We start from the raw sequence: 20,257 nt of genomic DNA on the forward strand, positions 1-20,257 counted from the left end.
GCTCAGGTCATAATCTCAGGGTCCTGGGATTAAGTCCCGCATCCATTGCTGTGCTCAGCGGGGAATCTGCTTCTTCTTCTGCCCACCCCCCAGCTCATTCTGTCTCGCTCCAATAAATAAATAAAAATCTTTAAAAATAACTAAAAGACAGTGCTCCAGTCTCACTAAACAATTTCACATTGTTTGGTATGTAGGTTTAACTAATGCAATGTGTTATAAATGTGTACTTTGAAATATGTGCTTGTTGAAGATTATAATAGCTTTGCTAATAGAAACATACAAAATGAAATATAATGAAAAAGAAGCACTTTTCTTTAAAGATTTTATTTGAGAGAGAGAGAGAGCGTGTGTTCACAGGAGTGGTAGGGGGAGTGGAGGGAGCAGGACAGGCGGAGTGGCACTGAGCTCGGAACTGCATCTCAGAACCTTGAGGTCATGGCCAGAGCCTAAACTGAGGCAGACCCTTAACCGCCATGAAGGTGCCCCCAGAAACACTTTTAAATTCATCAGCTTCGTAAAATAGCCTCTTGGTTCGTGTAGTTGTGAGCTCTCCTTCCTCTTCCTTCTTGGTATGCGTACACCACCTTGCTCTGTAGTTCAGGTGCTTGCTTTATTCGACCCTGAGACTGAGGGGGGTTAGGAAGAGGGTGTTAGACTCTTGTACGTCTTTCAGCCTGTGTAGATATTCTTGTACCACAGGCACTGAACAGCTGATTTACTAACGAATAAGTCAAAGTTATTTACCAACTAAGCTTGTAAACTTGTGTAAGTTTCCTAATGTGTGGAAGATGCTTACAAGGGAAATGTGCCCCCAACTTACCACAAAGATCATTTTAGCACAAAATTTTAAGCTAAAATCTGCCTTGCTCTTTCTTTTAGTTTTTCTTTTTCTAAAGGGTTCACATCTGACGGGGTTTAGGTAACAGAAGTAAAAATTGGTGGCGAAGTCCTATTCCATTGTCTAAATCATTGCTGTGGACAAGGTGCTTACCCTCCCTGTGTTTTATTTTTATTAGATACTGGCCTAATACCAGAGTAGTCATGAAGAACATGCAGTAATGTTTTAAAAATTTATCTGAAACAAAGTAGTGTCAGGTACAGCAAAATTAGTAAATGTTTATTGATAAGGTGTTTGTGAAGAATTTCTCCAAGTTTTATTTGTAAGAGAAGAGTAATTTGGGGGAGGATCTTCATTTTGCTGATGATAGGTATGGTTTTATCATCTGCATCATCCCTAACTGCAGTGTTTTATTTCTGTGCAGAGTGCATTTATGTAAGTAGAATTACGTCATGTGGTTCTGTATCTCTTGCTTCTCACATTGGCCAGATTAGGCCATGTTATGCCTGATGATAAACAGCTCCCAAATCTCCTTAAGTTAGCACATCACTGATTATCTGTTGCTAAAGGCTGTGTGGCCAAAGCAGGTCAGCAGGGGGCACTCAAGCTCCCAGGCTGAGGAACTTGAACCACGGGGCCTGTGCTTATCCTGCTGAAGGCAGTGGAAAGGCACAGTAGAGAACTAAGCTCTGGTTTTTTCTTTCTTTTTTTTTTTTTTAAGATACTTATTTATTTATTTGACAGAGATCACAAGTAGGCAGAGAGGCAGGCGGGGGTGGGGCGGAAAGCAGGCTCCCTGCTGAGCTGGATGTGGTGCTTCATCCCAGGGTCTTGGGATAATGGTCTGAGCTGAAGGCAGAGGCTTTAACCCACTGAGCCACCCAGGCGCCCCTGAACTCTGGTTCTTAAAGCTCTGCCTGGAAGTGGCTTGTAAAGCCTCTTCGTATTTCATTGGTGACAGCAAGTCCCCATGCGACTGCGCTTAACTCAGAGGGACAGGATCACGATCATCCTACTGAATGTCAGGAAGGTGACGTAGGCTCTTTGGTGAAGAGCTTCAGTAACTGTCACATTCCCGCTTACAGTTCGGTTTGTCCAGTTTCTTGGCCCCAGTTCCTTTACTCAGATCTATTTTTCCCTGGTGTCATTTTCACTTGTTACTTCGGTGATTTTATTTTTCTCTCATTTATAGTATTTAATTTAAAAAAAATCTCATTATCTCCTTCTTTCTGCGTTACTTCTAACACTTCCCATACATCTAAGTTCATCATGACTCCTCTGTCATCCGGTCTGATCCCACTCGCCCAGGTGCTTTTCTTCTGCCATCCTGAGATGATTTGACGCCAGATCTGTCTCGTTCTCCTGGTACTGTTTAGTCCTAATGGAGGATGTTTCTCCTTCTTTGGTTTTCTGTGGAGGAGCCTGTGCTCTCTTTGTTGGTTACTCTTGTTTGGGTTCCTGCTTCCCATGTAAATTGGTATGAATCTTAAATAGACTAGGCAACCAGAAGTTAGATGTTTTTAAAAAAGAAGCTAAGCTAGATTTTTGAAGTTTTAATGTTTTTAAAGGAAATCCTTCTTTCTTTGAGGTAATTTTTCCTAGTAAATAAAAAAACCTGGATGACAAAAAGTAAAAAAAAACACAACATATTTATTTGTGGGCATTATTTGTAAACATGTCATATCTGTATATTTTTAAAGGGTTTTTTTTTCTGATTATAAAGTAGTAGTTACAAAATGTGTACCGTAAATATCTTTGATGGTTCCACCACCTCCAGAGGTAGCTATTGTAAATCGTTTAATGTATTTTGTTTTGGATTTTTTTCCTTTACATGTAGAAACTCTTTTTTGTAACAAAAACCTGTTAATCTTTAGATTTTAACTTGATCTCCCTCCCCCCTCCAGTTAATAGTGCCATGGTATTTCTGTCTCCTGCATCCTTTTCAGTGGCTGCAGGGTATTCCACTGAAAGAATGAACCATAATTTACTTAACCAATCCTTTGTTAGCTAGTTAGGGTGGTGTATTTTCCCCCCTTTTTTATTGTCAGCTGTATTAATTAATACTTTTTGGTTGTTCACAGAAACCAACTCAAACTAGATTAAACAAAATGAAGAAGATGTAGAGGAAGCATTCTAGAACCCAGGGCCAGGAATGTGGATGAGTCTTAGGAAAGAACTAGAAGTAGGAAGTGTAAATTATCAAGAGCCCATACAGTATTCAGTTTCTTTCTACTTAATTGCTTTATTTTTTTTTCCCCCTTCGTTACACTCTCTGCACCCCAACTGACTTTATTTACGTTGTTGGACCTTGCAGTGTAGAATGTGCCTGCCCCAAAGCTTCTGAGGTACATATTTTGGCCTTATGGTTGCCTCTGAACTGCCGTTCCAGTTCCCAGATGACTGTATGGTATGGTCCTCCAGTGCTTACATCAGCTGCCATGCCTGGTCCTCTCAGCTGAGAGTAAGGGGGTGGATTTCTATGATAAACATTGTTAGGACCTGAATCCTTGTAGTAGGAATGGGTTCTAGAAAATGTGTGCCTTATTAAGCAAAATAGAATTACCGAAGGGTGTGTGCCATGCAAATAATGCTGCAGTGAGTGAACAGCTTTGTAAATTGGCCTGTCGAAGCCAAGTGTTTTTTTTTTAAGGATAATTTCCTAGAATTTTAGTAGCTGGTCCGAGTAGACAGTAGAGTTTCTTTTTTTTTTTTTTTTAAGATTTTATTTTATTTATTTGAGAGAGAGAGAGACAGTGAGAGAGAGCATGAGCGAGGAGAAGGTCAGAGGGAGAAGCAGACTCCCCATGGAGCTGGGTGCCCGATGTGGGACTCGATCCCGGGACTCCAGGATCACGCCCTGAGCCGGAGGCAGTCGTTTAACCAACTGCGCCACCCAGGCGTCCCGACAGTAGAGTTTCAATAGATACCGCAGTTATCTACCAAACATGTCCCAGTTTACACTCCCACCGACAGGCTATACCTGTTTCCCTACGCCCACCAGTGGTGATCCTGGCAACCTTTTGTCTTTGGCAGACTGATAAATGAATAGTCCCAGTGTTGTTTTAATTTCTTCTTTAGTTTCTAGAAAACAAGAGCATCTTGGAGTGGGAGAGGGAAAAGCAGACTTCCCACTAAGTAGGGAGCCTGATGTGGGGCTCGATCCCAGGACCCTAGGATCATGACCTGGGCCAAAGGCAGATGGCTAATGACTGAGCCATCCAGGCACCCCACAAGAGCATCTTTTATTGTCTTTGTTAGCCATTTTTATTTCTTCTGTTATTTCTTATTTTTGTTTTTGTTTTTTATTTTGGCCTATTTTTAGAATTGGGTGATTTTTTTCTCCCTTTCATTTATATAAATACTTCATAAATTTGGGAAATTAGTCCTTTATATGACATACGTATTACTGTTTTATTCTTGTCTTTTATCTAATAGTGAATATATGCTTTACCTTGAGATGGTCTCACAAAATCATATTTCTTCTTTTGTATCTTCTGGAATTTTGTATTATGCTTAGGAAATCCTTCACTACTTGCAAAAAACATTCATTGTTTTCTAGTACTTTACTGATAAAACTTTTTGTGTGTAAATCTGATTTATGTTTAATTTACTTTGGTTAAGGGCTAAAGTCATGATCTAGTTTATTTTTTTCAAGGGCTACTTGACTCATTTGTTAAATAGTAATTTTAACCCAGTGATTTATGGAGTCATTTGTATTAAATTCCTATATATAGTTAAAGTCAGATTATAGTTTGTTTTCTTCGATTGATTTGCTGTTTGATTTGATTTGTACATGTACTTCGTATTCTAACTACTGTGGGCTTAAAACATTTTATAATGTAATGGTTAACTGGGAAAAGGTGGATAGATGGTCGCTGAATTTATAGAGTCAGTGGTTCTACATGTAGTGTTACTTCGCGTTACATGATACATAGTGGCATATCAGTTAATTGTACAAAGCCAGTGATTTTTTAATTTAGTACTTTATACTCTGAAGAAACAAAAGACAACTGAAGATTTTTTAAGTCTGCTGTTGGCTTTGATTTCATGAAGAACTTTTTGAGTGTGTGTTTCTTGTTTTTTTGGTTTCTGTTGTGCCAAAAATGATTTAGAGCATCCTTTTAGAAAGTTTAAGAAATTCCTTCTTATAAAAAGCTCCCATTTACAAATGTTTTTATTATGCAGACCTCTGGAAATTTTCTGATGGAATTTCAAGTGAAGAATGTTTCTTCAGAAAGGATTGCAACTCAGAAGATCCTGTCTGTGATAGGAGAATGCCTTGACCACTTTGGCCCTGGCTGTGTGGGTGTACAAAAAATCTTAAATGCTCGGTGTCCTCTTGTGAGGTTCTCACACCAGGCCTCTGGATTTCAGTGTGATTTGACTACTAATAATGGGTATGATCTCTTGAATTTATCATCTTAAATGTGAATATTATGAGGTTTTAACATAGTTTTTCTTATACAGAAACAGTAGCTTTGGATTCATATATGTTTTAATAATAATAACTTTTAAAAGTTTTGGACACTTATATTTAAAAATTAGAAATGTTTTCTCATACATATCTATTGGCTTTTTGGTCTTCATGAATAAAACCTTAGGATATTGTGTTTAAAGTGTTATCATACCTAACATCATCTTCTGAGAACTGTTTCATTGTTCTTAACTTATGTAGCCTGATAACAACAAGAAAGCCCTAGAGCAGATGTTCTGTATGTAGTCTTCCAAGTATATTTAGAAAATAAAGTAGCACCTTGAGTTTGACCTTTGAATTGGCTCCAGATATAGTTTGGGTCCTAAACCCGTATGGTGTTTGCTTAGGTCAGAAAGCAGTCTACGCAGCTTCAGACCGCATAGTTTCTTCTTTTAGCATATTTTCATTTCATTATCCTAGCAACCTGCTTCCTTAAAAAAATGGGGTGCAAATGACACGTTTTTTCATACTTTGATTCCTTTTCTTTCATTCTTAGTCTGGCGAACTTCTCAATTGAATTTATTTCAGAACTCTAGTATTCTCATTTCATGCATTAGATTTCACTATATCATCTGTTAGATAAATATTCTTTACCAAAAACAGATTTAGAAAATCCATTCCAGAGCTGTTTCGCTTCAACTCGTGTTCACTAACAAGTTAGTGCTGAGTGCTTTGGAATTTCTCTCAAGGATTCAGAGAGTAAAAATAAAATACATAATGCACTTCCTATCATTATTACATTTTTTTAAGTAACATGTAAACTAGAACAAAATGGCATCTTTGTTTGTAGTACTGTTATGTTTATTGTTTTGTCAGGACAGATTTTTAAAATTTGTTTTACTATCTTTCAGGTTTTTATACTCCTGCATTGCTTCTTTATATAAAATACCTTGCACTATTTGATACTTATTTTCAGCTTAATTTAGATTTATTTATATAGCTCATTTAATCACGTGGAATTTCTAATTTGCCGTTTCTTCTTTTTTCTTTAAACTCAGGAAGTAAATGCCATGATGAAACTTTATAGGCTGAAGTTGTTACTGTTAGTGGTCTTGTGCCCTCTGTTGGTTCTTTGGGAAATTACAAGACATGTTTGATCAGTAGGAGCTTAATTTTAAAATATTTTTGATTAATAATTTTTTGCATTGTAACATTATGACTAGGAAACTTACTGAAAATAGTGTCTGAGGAGCGGGTCCCATGGTGTAATGGTTAGCATGCTGGACTCTGAAAATAGGTTCTGAAATTTGAGTTCTTTTTTTATTTAAATTTTTTTATTTTTAAAAAAGATTTTAGTTATTGAAATTTGATTTATTTAAAAGACATTTTATCTTCATGGGTTTTGGTTTTTATAAATGTTAGACTTATGTAATTTTGGCTGAATTTTAAGACATATATATTCTTGATAAAATAAGTAGAATATTTTCCTTGCTTGCCAAAGGACTAGATAACTAAGGTGTGAAACTGAGGTGTAGAGCCTCTCATTTACAAATGTGTCAGTGTCTTTATTGGTAGTTTCTAAAGAGCACAGATGTAGTGTGTTTCCTTTATTATTTAAGTCATGTTTAGGAACTGATTAAAAATTCTGAATTTTACAACTGCATTAGGACTGTCAGCATTTAAAAGAGTGTTTTAATGTTAATGAATGTCTTTGATATTCAGCCATTCACATTAAATTTTATATTGCATATACATAATGCTTTTGATTATCTGATCGTGGTGTTCTGAGTATGCGTAGATAACAGTAAGATATTTACGTATGGTTCCAGGTATGTGTTTTTACTCTACTCTGGAGCCATAATTTGGGGTTTGAAAATTCTTTTTTTTTTTTTTCATTTGAAGGATTGCCTTGAAAAGTTCTGAACTCCTTTATATTTATGGTGCTCTCGACTCAAGAGTGAGAGCCTTGGTGTTCTGTATTCGGTGTTGGGCTCGAGCACATTCATTAACGAGTAGCATTCCTGGTTCGTGGATTACAAATTTCTCTCTTACAATGATGGTCATCTTTTTTCTCCAGAGGAGATCACCCCCTATTCTTCCAACACTTGACTACCTAAAAACTCTAGCAGGTAAGACTGGAAGCAGTCTCTTCTCTCTCTGACATTTTAAATGAATATAATTACCATGTGTTGTCAGACACGTGCGTTTGTTTATTAGTCATAACATTTGTCTCCTGTATTTTTAAAACTTTGTGAATCTAGAATTAAAGTGCTTTGTATTTTTTAATGCCCACAAGGGGTCATGAGAGTAGATGATTTGCGAAGCCGAGGCCCTTAGAGTTCTGTCCTGTTTGTGTCAGCTGGCAGGGTTGTTTACAGCTCTCATGAAACAGTTGGAGCTTCTCTCTTCTTGACCAAGCCTGGAATGATCTTGGGGAGAAAAAAACACATCCCAGATACAACTTTTGAGTGGATCAGAGTTTCGGTGATGGCTTTCCAAATCTGAATTTATTTCCAGATTTTTCTTGAAGTTGCTAAAAAGTTTCATCATGTTTTAAAGATCCTAAATGTGTTTTTTAGTTAAAAGCTTACAAGCAGTCTTGGGTGAATTATTGTAAAATAAGGATATTCTTTATGTCACAAATGAATTGACATTTTGGTAGACTACTTGCGGAGATACTAAAGGATGAATAGTTCTAAATTCTAAAAGGAAGGTAAGTACGGAATATGCTCACAGAGCACAGCCACTGTGTCTAACCCCCATCCTGTGTGCTGCGGCCCCAGGAAAGTACGTCTCTGAAGCTTCCTGGTTTAAAATAACCTTAAGGGGATTTTATTCCCTACGGAATAAATCTCCATTTACATAGCTTGGTATTGAAGATCTTCACTTATCTAGCCACACCAACCCCCCAGCCTCTTCTCCCGTCCCTCCTCACGCTCGCTCACGTTGCTTTCAGGACCGTGGTGCCTTCCCTCATGCTCCCATCTTAGCTCATTGGTTCAGACTCTGTTTTTCTGCCTGGACCGTGATTTCTCTCAGTTCTCTCTTCTGTGCCACCTTCTCTTGTTATCCAAATTAGAAGTAATTCTTCCTGTGAACCCTGTTAAGCACTGGTCTAGCTTGAAACCGAGCTTTAAAAACGCTCAGTGTGATAGGGTAAGGCAGAGTAGGACGTTTTCAGAAGGTAGGGTAGTGGTCATGAATCTCTCTCTTGAGGTTGAGCTAAAGAGGCAACATCCGTGGCTGTGCTCTTTCATTGTTGGGGGTCATTCATTCACTCAGTATTTCCTGGTTGCTTATTGTACATTGGCTTGCATTTTTGGTACAGTGAGGATATGGATGATATTCTTAGGTAACTTACAATCTGGTAGAGGCATAAAGCAGACACACAAACAGACAGACATAAAATGTGGGTATTTCCTCATAATAAACAACCTGTAAATAGCACTTCCTCTTCAACCTTTGCTGTGTGTGCTCATGCCTAAAACTGCCCTCACAGGGGTGCCCGGATGGCTCAGTTGTTAAGCCTCTGGCTTCGGCTCAGGTCGTGATCCCAGGGTGCTGGGATCGAGCCCCACATCCAGCTCTCTGGCGAGCAGGGAGCCTGCTTCTCCCTCTCCCACTCCTTGCGCTTGTGTTGCCTCTCTTGCTGTGTCTCTCTCTCTGTGTCAAATAAATAAATAAAATCTTAAAAAAAAAAAAAACTGCCCTCACAGAGACCATTTTGGGGGAAAAATCATGGAACTCTTGGAGTTTAGAAGCTAAGGAAAGCAGAAGCTATGAAAAGGAGGAAGAACAGAGGCAAGTTGACGTAGGGGGCAAACTGTTCTAATAGCCCGTTGCTCTTTTCCAGTTGCACGGGAACTGCCACTCCTGCCAGAGTTGGGCCCTTGACATACCCGTCCTGGGAGCAGTTCTACTACCTTCTCTCCTGAACTCCATTTGTTTCCCACCAGTCTATTTGTAACTAGCAGAATGATTGTCAAAAATTCATCTCTTACTGTATTATTCTCACTTGAAATCCTTAGGTAACTTCCTAAAATCTTTCTGAAAAAATTCTGCTAATTATTTTAGAAAAAGAATGTGATTAATGGACAAACTTAAAATGACATGTTGAGGTTTTATTCCAGATCTATCTTTTAAAACAATTTACCTTTATTCACATCTAATGGCATCAGAACCGACACAGCTAGTTTTGGAATTCTTTAATTTTCTATTTTAAAATACCAGATTGGTTGCTTACAATTTTTTGTATTAGTTTTTTTTTGTCTGTTTGTTTTAAGATTTTATTTATTTATTTGACAGAAAAATCACAATCAGGGCAGGGGCAGGCAGCGGGAGAAGCAGGCTCCCCACTGAGCAGGGGACCCAGTGTGGGACTCGATCCTAGGACCTGGGATCACGACCTAAGCTGATGGCAGCCGCTTAACCCACTGAACCACCCAGATGTCCCTTGTGATAGCTTTTAAACACTGTAAAAGAAACTTTCAGGCTGCTTTTTGCAGCTTCATCTCCACACACAGCACATTGTGGGTGTGAATTGCCAATAAATGAATACACGAATTTGATTAACATTATTGTTACTTTTTTATCTTTGATGTTTTGAAGTTCTGAAAATACCTTGAATTTGTTATAAAAGAATTTTTCATAAATGAATGTATATTAAGGATGTTAAGATTATTTTAAGGAGACTATATAAAAATATATTTTTTTATTCATTTAGGTATTTTTCAAATTCCATGTTTTTTATACTTTCTGATTTTAACCAGTGGTCCCACATTGGTATATATGCAACAGGACCTAAGAATAAAAACAATGTTAAACTCTGAAATCATCAAAACCATCTTGGGTGCTCTATGGTTGATTGGCTGAGTGAGTTAAGTCCTGTGTATAATATACATTGTGCCTCTGCCTCGATGTTCAGATAGTGGCTCTCAATTTGTCTTTTTTAAAAAAGAAAACTATTTGCTTGCTTGCTTGTTTATTAATAGAAGGCGGCATGAATTTCTGGAACACCTTCTATCACTTCTAGGGCCTTATACACCTGGTTGGAACTTAGAATAATCCAGAGGTCGTAGAGTTATATTTAGGGTCCCTTTGATCTTCCCTTTCCTCGTCTTCTCTTACTTCTGTGTGCAAATCTTCTCTTACTTACTTCTCTTACTTCTGTGTCTTCTTCACTTCTGTGTGCAAATCTGGAGGCTCAGTGCTCTACCCTCCCTGCTGATCCTCATATGTTCTGCTCTTGTGCCTGATACTGCCTTCTTCTCACTGCCTCCTCTTCTCCTATGGAGAGAAGCTCTTCAGGGTTCTGCCAGAGAAGGGAGAAGACGAACCCAGATCAAGATCTCATTTGTTAGGTCACTCCTGGCTGTCTCCCCGCTGCCGGCCTTCCCTGGAGGTAGCGCTCTGTTGGCTTCCAGCACCCGGTACACACATGTATTATAACAGCTGTCATGTTACCGACTTATTTACCTGCCTGTGTTGGCCCAGCCCTTTTAGGGCAGGCAGTCTTTGATTCATTTCTGCATCTTCCGTTCCTGGCATAGTATTGGGTTCGTAGGAGAAGTTCAGTTAAACAGATTTCAGAGGATAGGCTGAGCGTTTTACAGTTGAAAGCTTTTTGTACTGAGCATGATGGAAACTTTCATATTTTGGTTACTCTTGAATTTCTGTTTCTTTGTGTTTTCTTATAATCTCTGCTCCTTTCCCCATTATTTCTATTATTGTGTGTTCTCTCCTATTTTGGCTTTGCTGCCTTTGTTAAATTTACTTCTTCACTTAGTGCTTTCTGTGGCATTTTCCTTTCATAAACAGTTGTTAGATTATACCTTTTTGTTTACGATCCCTGTGCTTCCTTCCTGCGATGAATTAAAGGGTTGAGGAAGAAGAGACTGGGTATATTATCTTTGGCAGTTTTGATGCAGAAACCCCAGGTTGGAAGAGAGTTTTAATTGTTAGCTCTGTGTGATGCAGTAACAATTTATTGGATGCTGACTCTGTGCTGGACACTTGGCTAAAAAGTCATATACATCATCTCATTCAGTCCTCCCAGCAAATCTTACAAGGCACATTTACTATTTTCATAGGTGAGAAAACTTTGAGAGGTTTTTCAAATTTTTTAAGGTAACTGAAATATATTACATCTAGAAGTACATCTGTGTATATGTATCCGTTTTCACAAACTGAACACACCCATGGAAAGTCCTCCCTGAGTGAAAATACCACAGAAGCACTAGCTGTCTTCCCTTCGGGCCCCTCCACGCCCTCCTTCCACAGCATGGGTTCGTTTTACCTGTTTATGTCTCATAGAGAGTGTATTGTTTGGCATCTGGTTTCTTCCCTGTCAATATTGTGTTTAGGAGATTCATTCCTACCGTTCGTGTATTCGTGGACGACTCATTGTCATTGTGGCATGGTATTCTTCTATATGAACAAATCAAAAAATATTTTTAAATTCTACTTTTGGTGGGCATATAAATAATTTGTAGTTTGGGACCATTAAAGGTAATTACTAATATCATTCTAGTACATTTCTTTTGGTGAGCATAGGCTCTCCTGTTAAGTATAAACTAGGAGTAGAATTTCTTGAGTCTTGGGATTTGGGTGTATTCAGCTTCGGTAGATGCTGCCAAACAGTTTTCCAAAGTGTAAACTCCCACAGGCAGTATGGACAAGTTCTAATTGCTCTATATCTTTGCCAGCACGTGGTGTTATCTTTTTTTATGGTAGCTGTTCTAAATGTATGTGTAGGGGCATCATGGCGAGTTTTGGGTTTCTTTTCCCTAATGACTAATGAAGTTGAGTACCTTTTCATATCTACATCAGTCACTTGAGTAATTCTTGTAATGTTTCTTTAAGTCTTTTGGCAATTTTGTTCTTGGCTTGTCTTCTTCAAAGATTGATTCATTTGTAGGAATTCTTTATGTATTCCTTGTGAGTCCTTGGTCACACATTGCGGATTCATGTGTATGTCTTTTTATCTCAAATAAATACATACTGTGGTTCCCTTTTCATTCTCTTAATGGTGTTTGGTGAAAAGAACTGATTTTGAAAGTTCAGTTCTACCAAAGTACAGATGCACATAATAGATGAAGAGTAAAATATTCTACAAACTTAGTAACAATAACTCCCATTCTGAGCCTCTGCCTCCTATTCCTTTCGCCTCTCTCTGTAGGTAGCCCCTTTTAACTCTTTTAGCTGATCTGTTTGCTGTTATAAACTATATTTTCAGAAAGTATCATAATTTCTCTTTAACTAGGGAGTATAATTGGCATATACAACTTTATATGGGTTTTAGGTAATAGAGCATGATGATTCAGTATTTGTATATGTTGCAAAACAATGACCGTTTTTCTTGATTTTTAGTTTTAGACAGTATGTATAGCTTCCCTTTATGGGAGAAGAGGAATTACCTTTTTTCCTCACCACACACGCGTCTCTTCCGTGCCTCATCTTCTGAATGTGGCTATGGCTTAATTTTGCTACGCGCTCTTTATACTTTTATGACTGTCTACATGCTGTTCCTGTCTAATCCATGGAGTAAACGAAAATTAATTTTCATTCCTGCCCAACTTCTGTTCTTTGGAATTAATAGTTTTTAATACTCCTTATTTTCTTGTTTGCTTAGTTTTTAATGTACTTAACATTACTTGAATCTCCAGCTTGCTACTAGTTGTCTAAATCTTTTGTCAAAACAGCTAGTCATCATGTATTCTATTAATTAATTCTTCCTTATGTAGCCTCTGTTTTTCTAATTTTTTTTTTCATTTTACTCATTTTTCATTTTAAGTTTCGTGTCATGTTAGAGGCCTACCTCAGGTGTCTGATAGTCTTTGATTTTCTGCTCATGTTTGAGTTAGGAACTAAAAAGTCCAGTTGATGGGGTGCCTGGGTGGCTCAGTGGGTTAAAGCCTCTGCCTTCGGCTCAGGTCATGATCTCAGGGTGCTTTATGTCACTGTCTGCATCATTCCTCTTGAGCTACTCAGATTCCCCAGAACTGACTTTATTTTTCTGGAAGAAAAGACCCCATACTAGCATGCTGTCACGTAGACATTTACTACACTTTTGTTTACTTACTGTTCCCTTTTAGAACAATGTTCCTACTCTCAGCTGTGTCTCCTGTCTTCCTGTGTATAGATATCCTTTCTTTTACCCTGTCCAAAGTAAGCCCAAGGTTTTCTTTCCAGGAAGAGGAGATCTGGGGGAGGCTAACTGCTTTCTCAGCCATCAGGCTCCCAGTCTTGGTGCTTCCAGTTAGCCCTGGTGCTCGCAGCTCCCGAGTTGTTGGGAGGTCTGTCTCGTAGACCGGGTTTTTTCTTGGCTTTCTTTACTGCTTGTTCAGGATTCAGTCTTTTTAGATCTCCTAAGTCTTCGCTGCTTGTCCATCTGTTCAAAAACTGAAAAGTTTTTGGTTCATATTTCTTCTGTTCTCCATCTTTAAGATTTTATGTCATTTCATTGGTGTTTTGGTGGGGGGGAGATAGACGCTTGTGTTCCTTTCATCATCTTTACCCCATAGTATGTGCTCTTAATCAGAATATTGGCTCCCTCCTGGAGAGGCCGAGTGTTAGTGGAGCATACGGCATGGTGGGAGAAGCAGGTAAAACTTCACCCTGCGCGTTGATGAGCGTGAGTGATTAATAGGGAACAATCTGTATATAGATGTGTGTGTGTGTGTGAAGAATAGTATCTGAGTCACATTCTGGAGTTGGGTGGGCTATGAGGCAATAAATAAAGCTCCTTTGATAACAGGTACCACCATAACACATTCTTCACAAGGTTAGGTCCAAGTGCTTGGGAGGCAGTTGCTTGGATGGGCATTTCGGAAAGCATTCTGGCTGCGTAGGTTAGAAGGAAACAAAACGGCAATGTGTCTAAGTGAATAGCACCTCCGCCCCCTCGTGTTATACTGTCTGCATTAATTATACAGCACGGATCATCTGTTGGCTTCTCCCATTTAATTACTGCTGATCCATGGCATACTGGAACGTTTGGACCTCTTAATAGTTCTCCTAGAAGCTGAATATAGTTACGATTTTTAGCTCTTCAAGCTTTGTTCCAGTAAGCTCCTCTTACAAAAATGGGACATCACAGAAGACTTGTTATCAAAGAAAAAAATAGTAAGCCTTCAAATGAACTTTATTCCTGTTAACGCCCCTTACATATGTGCCTGTCAACTTCAGGTGACTTACTAGAAATACATGTAGCTGGCACAGTACAGATTTTGTTCGTTCGACCAGAAAGATTAACAAAATAATTATACAGCCTGTAGACATGATAATCTGGACTGCAGCCCCTCAGTAATCTGTTAAGAGTGCCAGTAGTGATCCCTGTTACTAATTATGAATTCCTATAGTGTGGATATTAATTGCCTGGAAGACTGTGGGTAAGTTATCAGTGTAGCTCTCTAGGAACATTACTCGGTGCATTTCATTTGTCATGTATACTGTGCTGAAAAAGAGTTATGGGTGTACCAATCCATGAGGCTCTGAGGTTTCCAAAAGAAGCAAGGAAATCAAATTTAGTAAATACGTAACCTCACTTTTTCATAGTTTCTAAGCTCACTTGTGAAGGTGGGGGAATGTGTCATCAAGCTCCTAATATGGGTTAATTAAGGTGCTTACCTGGCTCTTTTCCTCATGACCGGGAGTTTATATTTACTTAGAAATTTTTGTCACTATGTCATACAATACTTTTAAGAAAAGAGTACCGCAGGTTTAAACTAATAGTGATACGGTTCATGTGTCTGAATAGGTTGGGAATCATTTTTCTATTGCAGTACTGTCCAGTAGAACTTTCTGTGATGATAGGAATGTTTCAGATCCACATTGTACATAGGAGGGTAGGCACTGGTCACTTGTGGCTCTTAGGCACTTGAAGTGTGATTAGTGTGGTCAAGGAAGTGAATTTTTTATTTTAATAGCCACATGTGGCTGGTGGCTATTATATTGGATTGTGTGCATGTTGTCTAGGTGTGACAGCAGATAAATGGGGCAGAGATGATAGGAGGGGAAGGACTTGACAGCCAAGCTGCTAGGTGTGAATGCTTCAGGAATTTTGAAAAAACAAAGATGGCCCTATCTTAAATCAGAGGATACTTTTTTTTGTCCTTCAAGTTTTAATACACTCTGTTAACCCTTTTAGTGAAAAGTAGCGGTCACAGAGACAGTCTCGGTTTTTCATTATTATACAGTTCTTGAAATGTTTTAATGTGGACCTCATTTTTCTATAATGCTTTAATTGGAAATACCTTCCTGAAAAAAGACAAAACAGCTAAAAGAACATCAATATATGTGACTATCATTATGTCAGAAGAAATATAACTGTCGATAATTTGAAAGAGTAAAACATGTGCCTGGGTCCCATAAAAAATAGATCTAAGCGTGGAATGCCTTGGTGGCTCAGTCCGTTAAGCATCTGACTTCGGCTCAGGTCATGATCTCAGGGTCCTGGGATTGAGCAGAGCATCAGGCTCCATGGTCAGAAATCAAGGTTGTCCCTCTTCCCTGCCCTGTCACCACCCCCACCCCCCCATTCATGCATATGCTCTCTTGTACACACTCTCTCTCTCTCTACTTCTCTCAAATAAATAAAATCTTTAAAGAAAAATAGATCTAATATAACCGAGTTTAAGTTCTTCAGGGTACTTTAAGTAATGTAATAGAGGACATAAAATTTGCTATTAAAATAAATATCGGGGGTGTCTGGATAGCTCAGTTACTGAAGCATCTGACTCTTGCTTTCCTCTCAGGTGATCTCATGGTCCTGGGATTGAGCCCCACATCGGGCTCTGTGCTCAGTGCCGAGGCTGCTTCCCCTTTCCCTCTCACCTGCCTCGCATCATGCATATGATCTTTCTCTTTTTTAAAAATACATAAAATACATAAAATTAATATGTTAAGATCTAGAGTAACTTGAGAAATTCTATTAGTGACCAAGTCTTAACAGAAAATACAAAAAACGACCAAAAAAGGGGGAGACAAAAATTTGAAGGACCCTTATCTGTCTCTTTCTGATTTCTGTATTTAACCCCTTCAAAATATAAGTGATCATTCAGGTTACTGGTTATGTGCCTGCTGTATGCTAGACATTTGTGGCTAGACTGGTTGTAGAGAGGGGGAATAGTGAATGGGACAGCAACATTTTAATCCCAGACTGGGGTAGGGGCATGGGCAGCGTGCGTACACAGTCACAGGGCAGTCAGTTAGGTGCTCATGGAGTGTGAAATAACTAACGGAGGATGGCCAACTTGGAGTTGGGAAATGCTTTCAGATGAGGTGGCTGTTAATCCGATTTTCGAAGAGTGAGAATTTGCCTGCTTACTGTACAGTGGAAGGTAGGTTCGAATGGGCGAGGAATTTCATGCTGGCTGTATATTTATCATGAAGGGGGTGAATCCTTCTAAAGATACAGATATTATTAGAAGAGGTGAATGCTTAAGTTTAGGGTGCTGTTTACTTTGTGGTAGTGAATTCTAGTTTTGCCAGAATACTGCATGTTAGAAATCACCAGACGTTCTTCAAAACTCTTAGACCATTCAGTTTGTGTCGTTGTTGCAAATACATGCATGACGGGGTGATGAGGATAGAAATGGAGAGGAAATTCAATATTTTGATCAAAGATAGTGCCAACATTTGAGTTGGTGAAGGTTGGGAGCTATCATTTTCGTTTATAACTGAAAAACTGATGACCTCAAAAGATAGATTAAGAGTCGTTGGGTTGTTGATAGACAATTTTAGTATGCTAAAAAAAATGTAATGCTAATTTCACTGTACTGTAATTAGTCTCAAATCTTTGGTAAGGAGTTTTAAATCCTACTCACTGTAAATATGTATAACACTAATAATAGGATACATTAATCTGTAACTTTGATTTAGTTAATTATCATATCCTTTTCTGAAGTAGACAATATCTTTGAAATGTGAAAAGTTTCCATTTCTGTTTTTGGAAGGTGCAGAAGATAAATGCATAATAGAAGGCCACAACTGTACGTTTGTTAGTGACTTGAATAGAATTAAACCTTCAGGAAACACAGAAACACTAGGTAGGTGGTTTTTTTTTCCCTTTTCTTTGTTTTTTAATTGAAATAGACCTTTCTCTTATTTTCCTTGTTTTATTTTTCTTACAGAATCACTACTGAAAGAATTTTTTGAATATTTTGGCAATTTCGCTTTCAATAAAAATTCCATAAATATTCGACAGGTAAATATTTTAATATTTAATGACTAAGTGGTTTCTGCTGTACTAGTGTTTAATTAGTTTTCAAAGCACTCTTAACTTGTTAGTATATTTCAGCTCCACAGTAGTAGATACTAATAAGGACATCAATGCCTAAAGGAGCTATGTAAGATCATTCATCTAGTTATTTGGAAGAGCAAAACCCAGCTCTTTGAGCATCTAATACTGCCTCCTTCAAAATGTGGAGTATATTCTGAAAAATCTTCTGGAAAAGATAACTTTATATACACTTCTTATTAAACTGCTTTTGTGTTCATGGAAGAAGTAGAATACCCAGCCGTTTTGATTTTAGTGGTTCTCTCAATTTGAGCTCTAAATTTATTTGGGCAAACGAATTTATGGTTTGGATTCATATGAGTAGCTGGAATAAGAGACTTTTTTTTTTTTTTTTTTTTTTAAAGAAAATCCAGAGCAGAATCCTAGGCAAAATTTGTTACCAAATGAGGGATACTTGAGGTAGCTCTATGTTTGGGTTTATTCTGTTTAGCATTTGGGTACTGGTTACAACCATTTTAAGATTGGCTACATAAAACATATAATCAGATACTCTCTTTTGTGGTTTTATTTACCTCTTCCTTTTTTCATTCTTGCCTCTTATCCTTCTTAAGGAGATTTTGTTTAACAGCAACAACAACAAAAAAGTGTGGGGAATGGAGAAGGAGGGGACACAAAGCTCTGGAATGCAAGCTCATATGGCTTAGATTCCGTATGAGAAGAAGATCACTGATCACATGAAGTTCTTTATCCTTTTTGTCCTCTTACCCCTGGGCTTCAGGGGTCATAGATAGGCAGGACCCCAGGGCTTGAGAGCAGTTAGGGAATAAAGAGGTGCTGCTCACATTGGAGAATCGTGGCCCTGTGTTTTGTTAATATTTTAGTAGTATTTGTGATATCATTTGAAAGAGGCGATTATATATACTAATGCATCACTGCTGGTCGTATGAATCACAACTTTAGCTTTTCTTTTATTTCTATGGGATGTGGCCTTACCTGTCAGCGGCTTATAGAAGTTGGATCTTTAGGAATATAATAGAAAACTTGCAGTGTTTTATAATGAATAGTGAATAATCTTTTGTTCCTTCTCTTCCTTTCTGACTTTATTCTTGGGAAACATTAGTTACTGTATTTAATTTAAGGATTCTAATTTCGTGTGCTTCTATTTGTTTTTAGCAAGTCTCAAAAATGTGTGTCTTCATTTTATTTTTTGCTATTTTTCACTTTTTTCCCTTCCTTGCTTTATCCTCTTAGGTCAGTTGATACTTTAAAAATACTTCCGTTGATTGAGTTAGTCTAGATAACTCCCATCTGAGCATCATCATCTGTAGCTATAAACCTAATTTATATTTCTCTCAAGAAAAATCACAGAACTACGGTGGTAAAAAAACCCAGTCAGAAGTGTACACATACACACACACACACACACACACACACACACACACACACAACATGCATACATGCCCAGTTCTCTTAGGAAAGCACTTCTTTACTCTGTAAAGTAAATGCTGGGATTTTCCTTGTTTTTGACATTTTATTAGACTAAATTGTTCTTATAGCTGAGCCTTTCATATATTTATACATTTTTTTCTTCCTTATAACAATCTGCAGGGAAGGGAACAAAACAAACCTGAATCTTCTCCCCTGCATATTCAGAATCCTTTTGAAACTTCTCTCAACATCAGCAAAAATGTAAATCAAAGCCAGCTACAAAAATTTGTAGATCTGGCCAGAGAAAGTGCCTGGATTTTAAGTCAGGAAGATAAAGATCGCCCTTCCCCATCAAGTAATCGGCCCTGGGGGCTGGCAACACTGCTGCTTCCTTCGGTGGTAAATAGTGTTTCTCTTGCCAAGAAGAAAAGGAAGAAGCCTGCAAGTGAAAGAATTAAAAATTTACTGGAATCCATAAAAAGTAGCAGTCCAGAAAATGACACAAACACCAATGGGAAAAGAACAGTTAGTACCCAGGCATAGTGGCTGCTCCTCCGCTTTAAGAACTGGTTTCCCCCGAGAACATGCGCTTTGGGGCGTCTGGAAGAACGGGTGTGAAACTCTCACAGATGCCCACTGTCATCCGATGTCTCTTTTCATCTCTTCTCACTGGGTCTCCTCCTCGTCTGAAGTTCTGGGAGTGTGCAGCCTGATAAGGCTCAGATCCATCGGCACCTAGAACGTCCGCCACAAGGAATGGGTGACAGAGGATTGGAATGCACTTTAGATAAACTATACAAAGCAAGAGGTAAAAAATCAGTTTTAGAATCAAACCATTATTATTGATATCAACATTAGGCCCCGGATGGAAATCATTTAAAAGGACTTTGGGTATGTACATATGTAGTCATTAAATTTAATAAAGCTTCAGAATTTGCTATTACCCTTTAGTATGTAGTTTTATATTCTTCAAGCAAACTATTCTTACTCACATATAAATTAAAACAGGTTTTCCTGTTTTATTTCATATATAAAATTAAAGCAGGTTTCCAAAAAGGTTCGTGTTTTTAAAAGATACGAGTGCGGATACTTTAGTACATTCACGGTATTCTAAGCCAGATACATAAAAATATTGGTACATTGTATTCTAGAATGTTAGGTACTTTTTCTGTTTTCAAAAATAAAGCCCTGTTTCTACTATATGATATTTGCAGTATTCTTTTTCTTATTTTTTGAAACCTCCTTTCTTCCTGTTCAAAGCAGATACGTATTGAAATATAATTTCCATACATTCCCTGTGGACTTTCATGTTTAGAAGCCAGCAGAGTAGTGCTTGAAA

The 20,257-nt window shown here is 38.1% G+C and overlaps 1 protein-coding gene across 2 annotated transcripts in view; it reads left to right on the forward strand.

Moving 5' to 3' along the window:
- LOC122891111 (mitochondrial poly(A) polymerase) overlaps window positions 1–19,861 on the forward strand; it is a 31,899-nt gene extending 12,038 nt beyond the window's left edge. Inside the window, exons 5-9 of one of the 2 annotated variants that reach the window (XM_044226557.1) lie at window positions 5,024–5,235; window positions 7,155–7,381; window positions 17,207–17,299; window positions 17,384–17,457; window positions 19,099–19,861. In XM_044226557.1, the coding sequence (XP_044082492.1) occupies window positions 5,024–5,235; window positions 7,155–7,381; window positions 17,207–17,299; window positions 17,384–17,457; window positions 19,099–19,461 (969 nt within the window). In that variant the 3' untranslated portion in view covers window positions 19,462–19,861. The remainder of the gene's footprint in view (window positions 1–5,023; window positions 5,236–7,154; window positions 7,382–17,206; window positions 17,300–17,383; window positions 17,458–19,098) is intronic. The other variant, XM_044226558.1, reaches the window with a different exon arrangement.
- The last annotated feature ends 396 nt before the right edge of the window (window positions 19,862–20,257 follow it).

The sequence above is a fragment of the Neovison vison genome, chromosome 12 (assembly GCF_020171115.1).
Source record: "Neovison vison isolate M4711 chromosome 12, ASM_NN_V1, whole genome shotgun sequence".
NCBI classification, from domain to species: Eukaryota; Metazoa; Chordata; class Mammalia; order Carnivora; family Mustelidae; genus Neogale; species Neogale vison.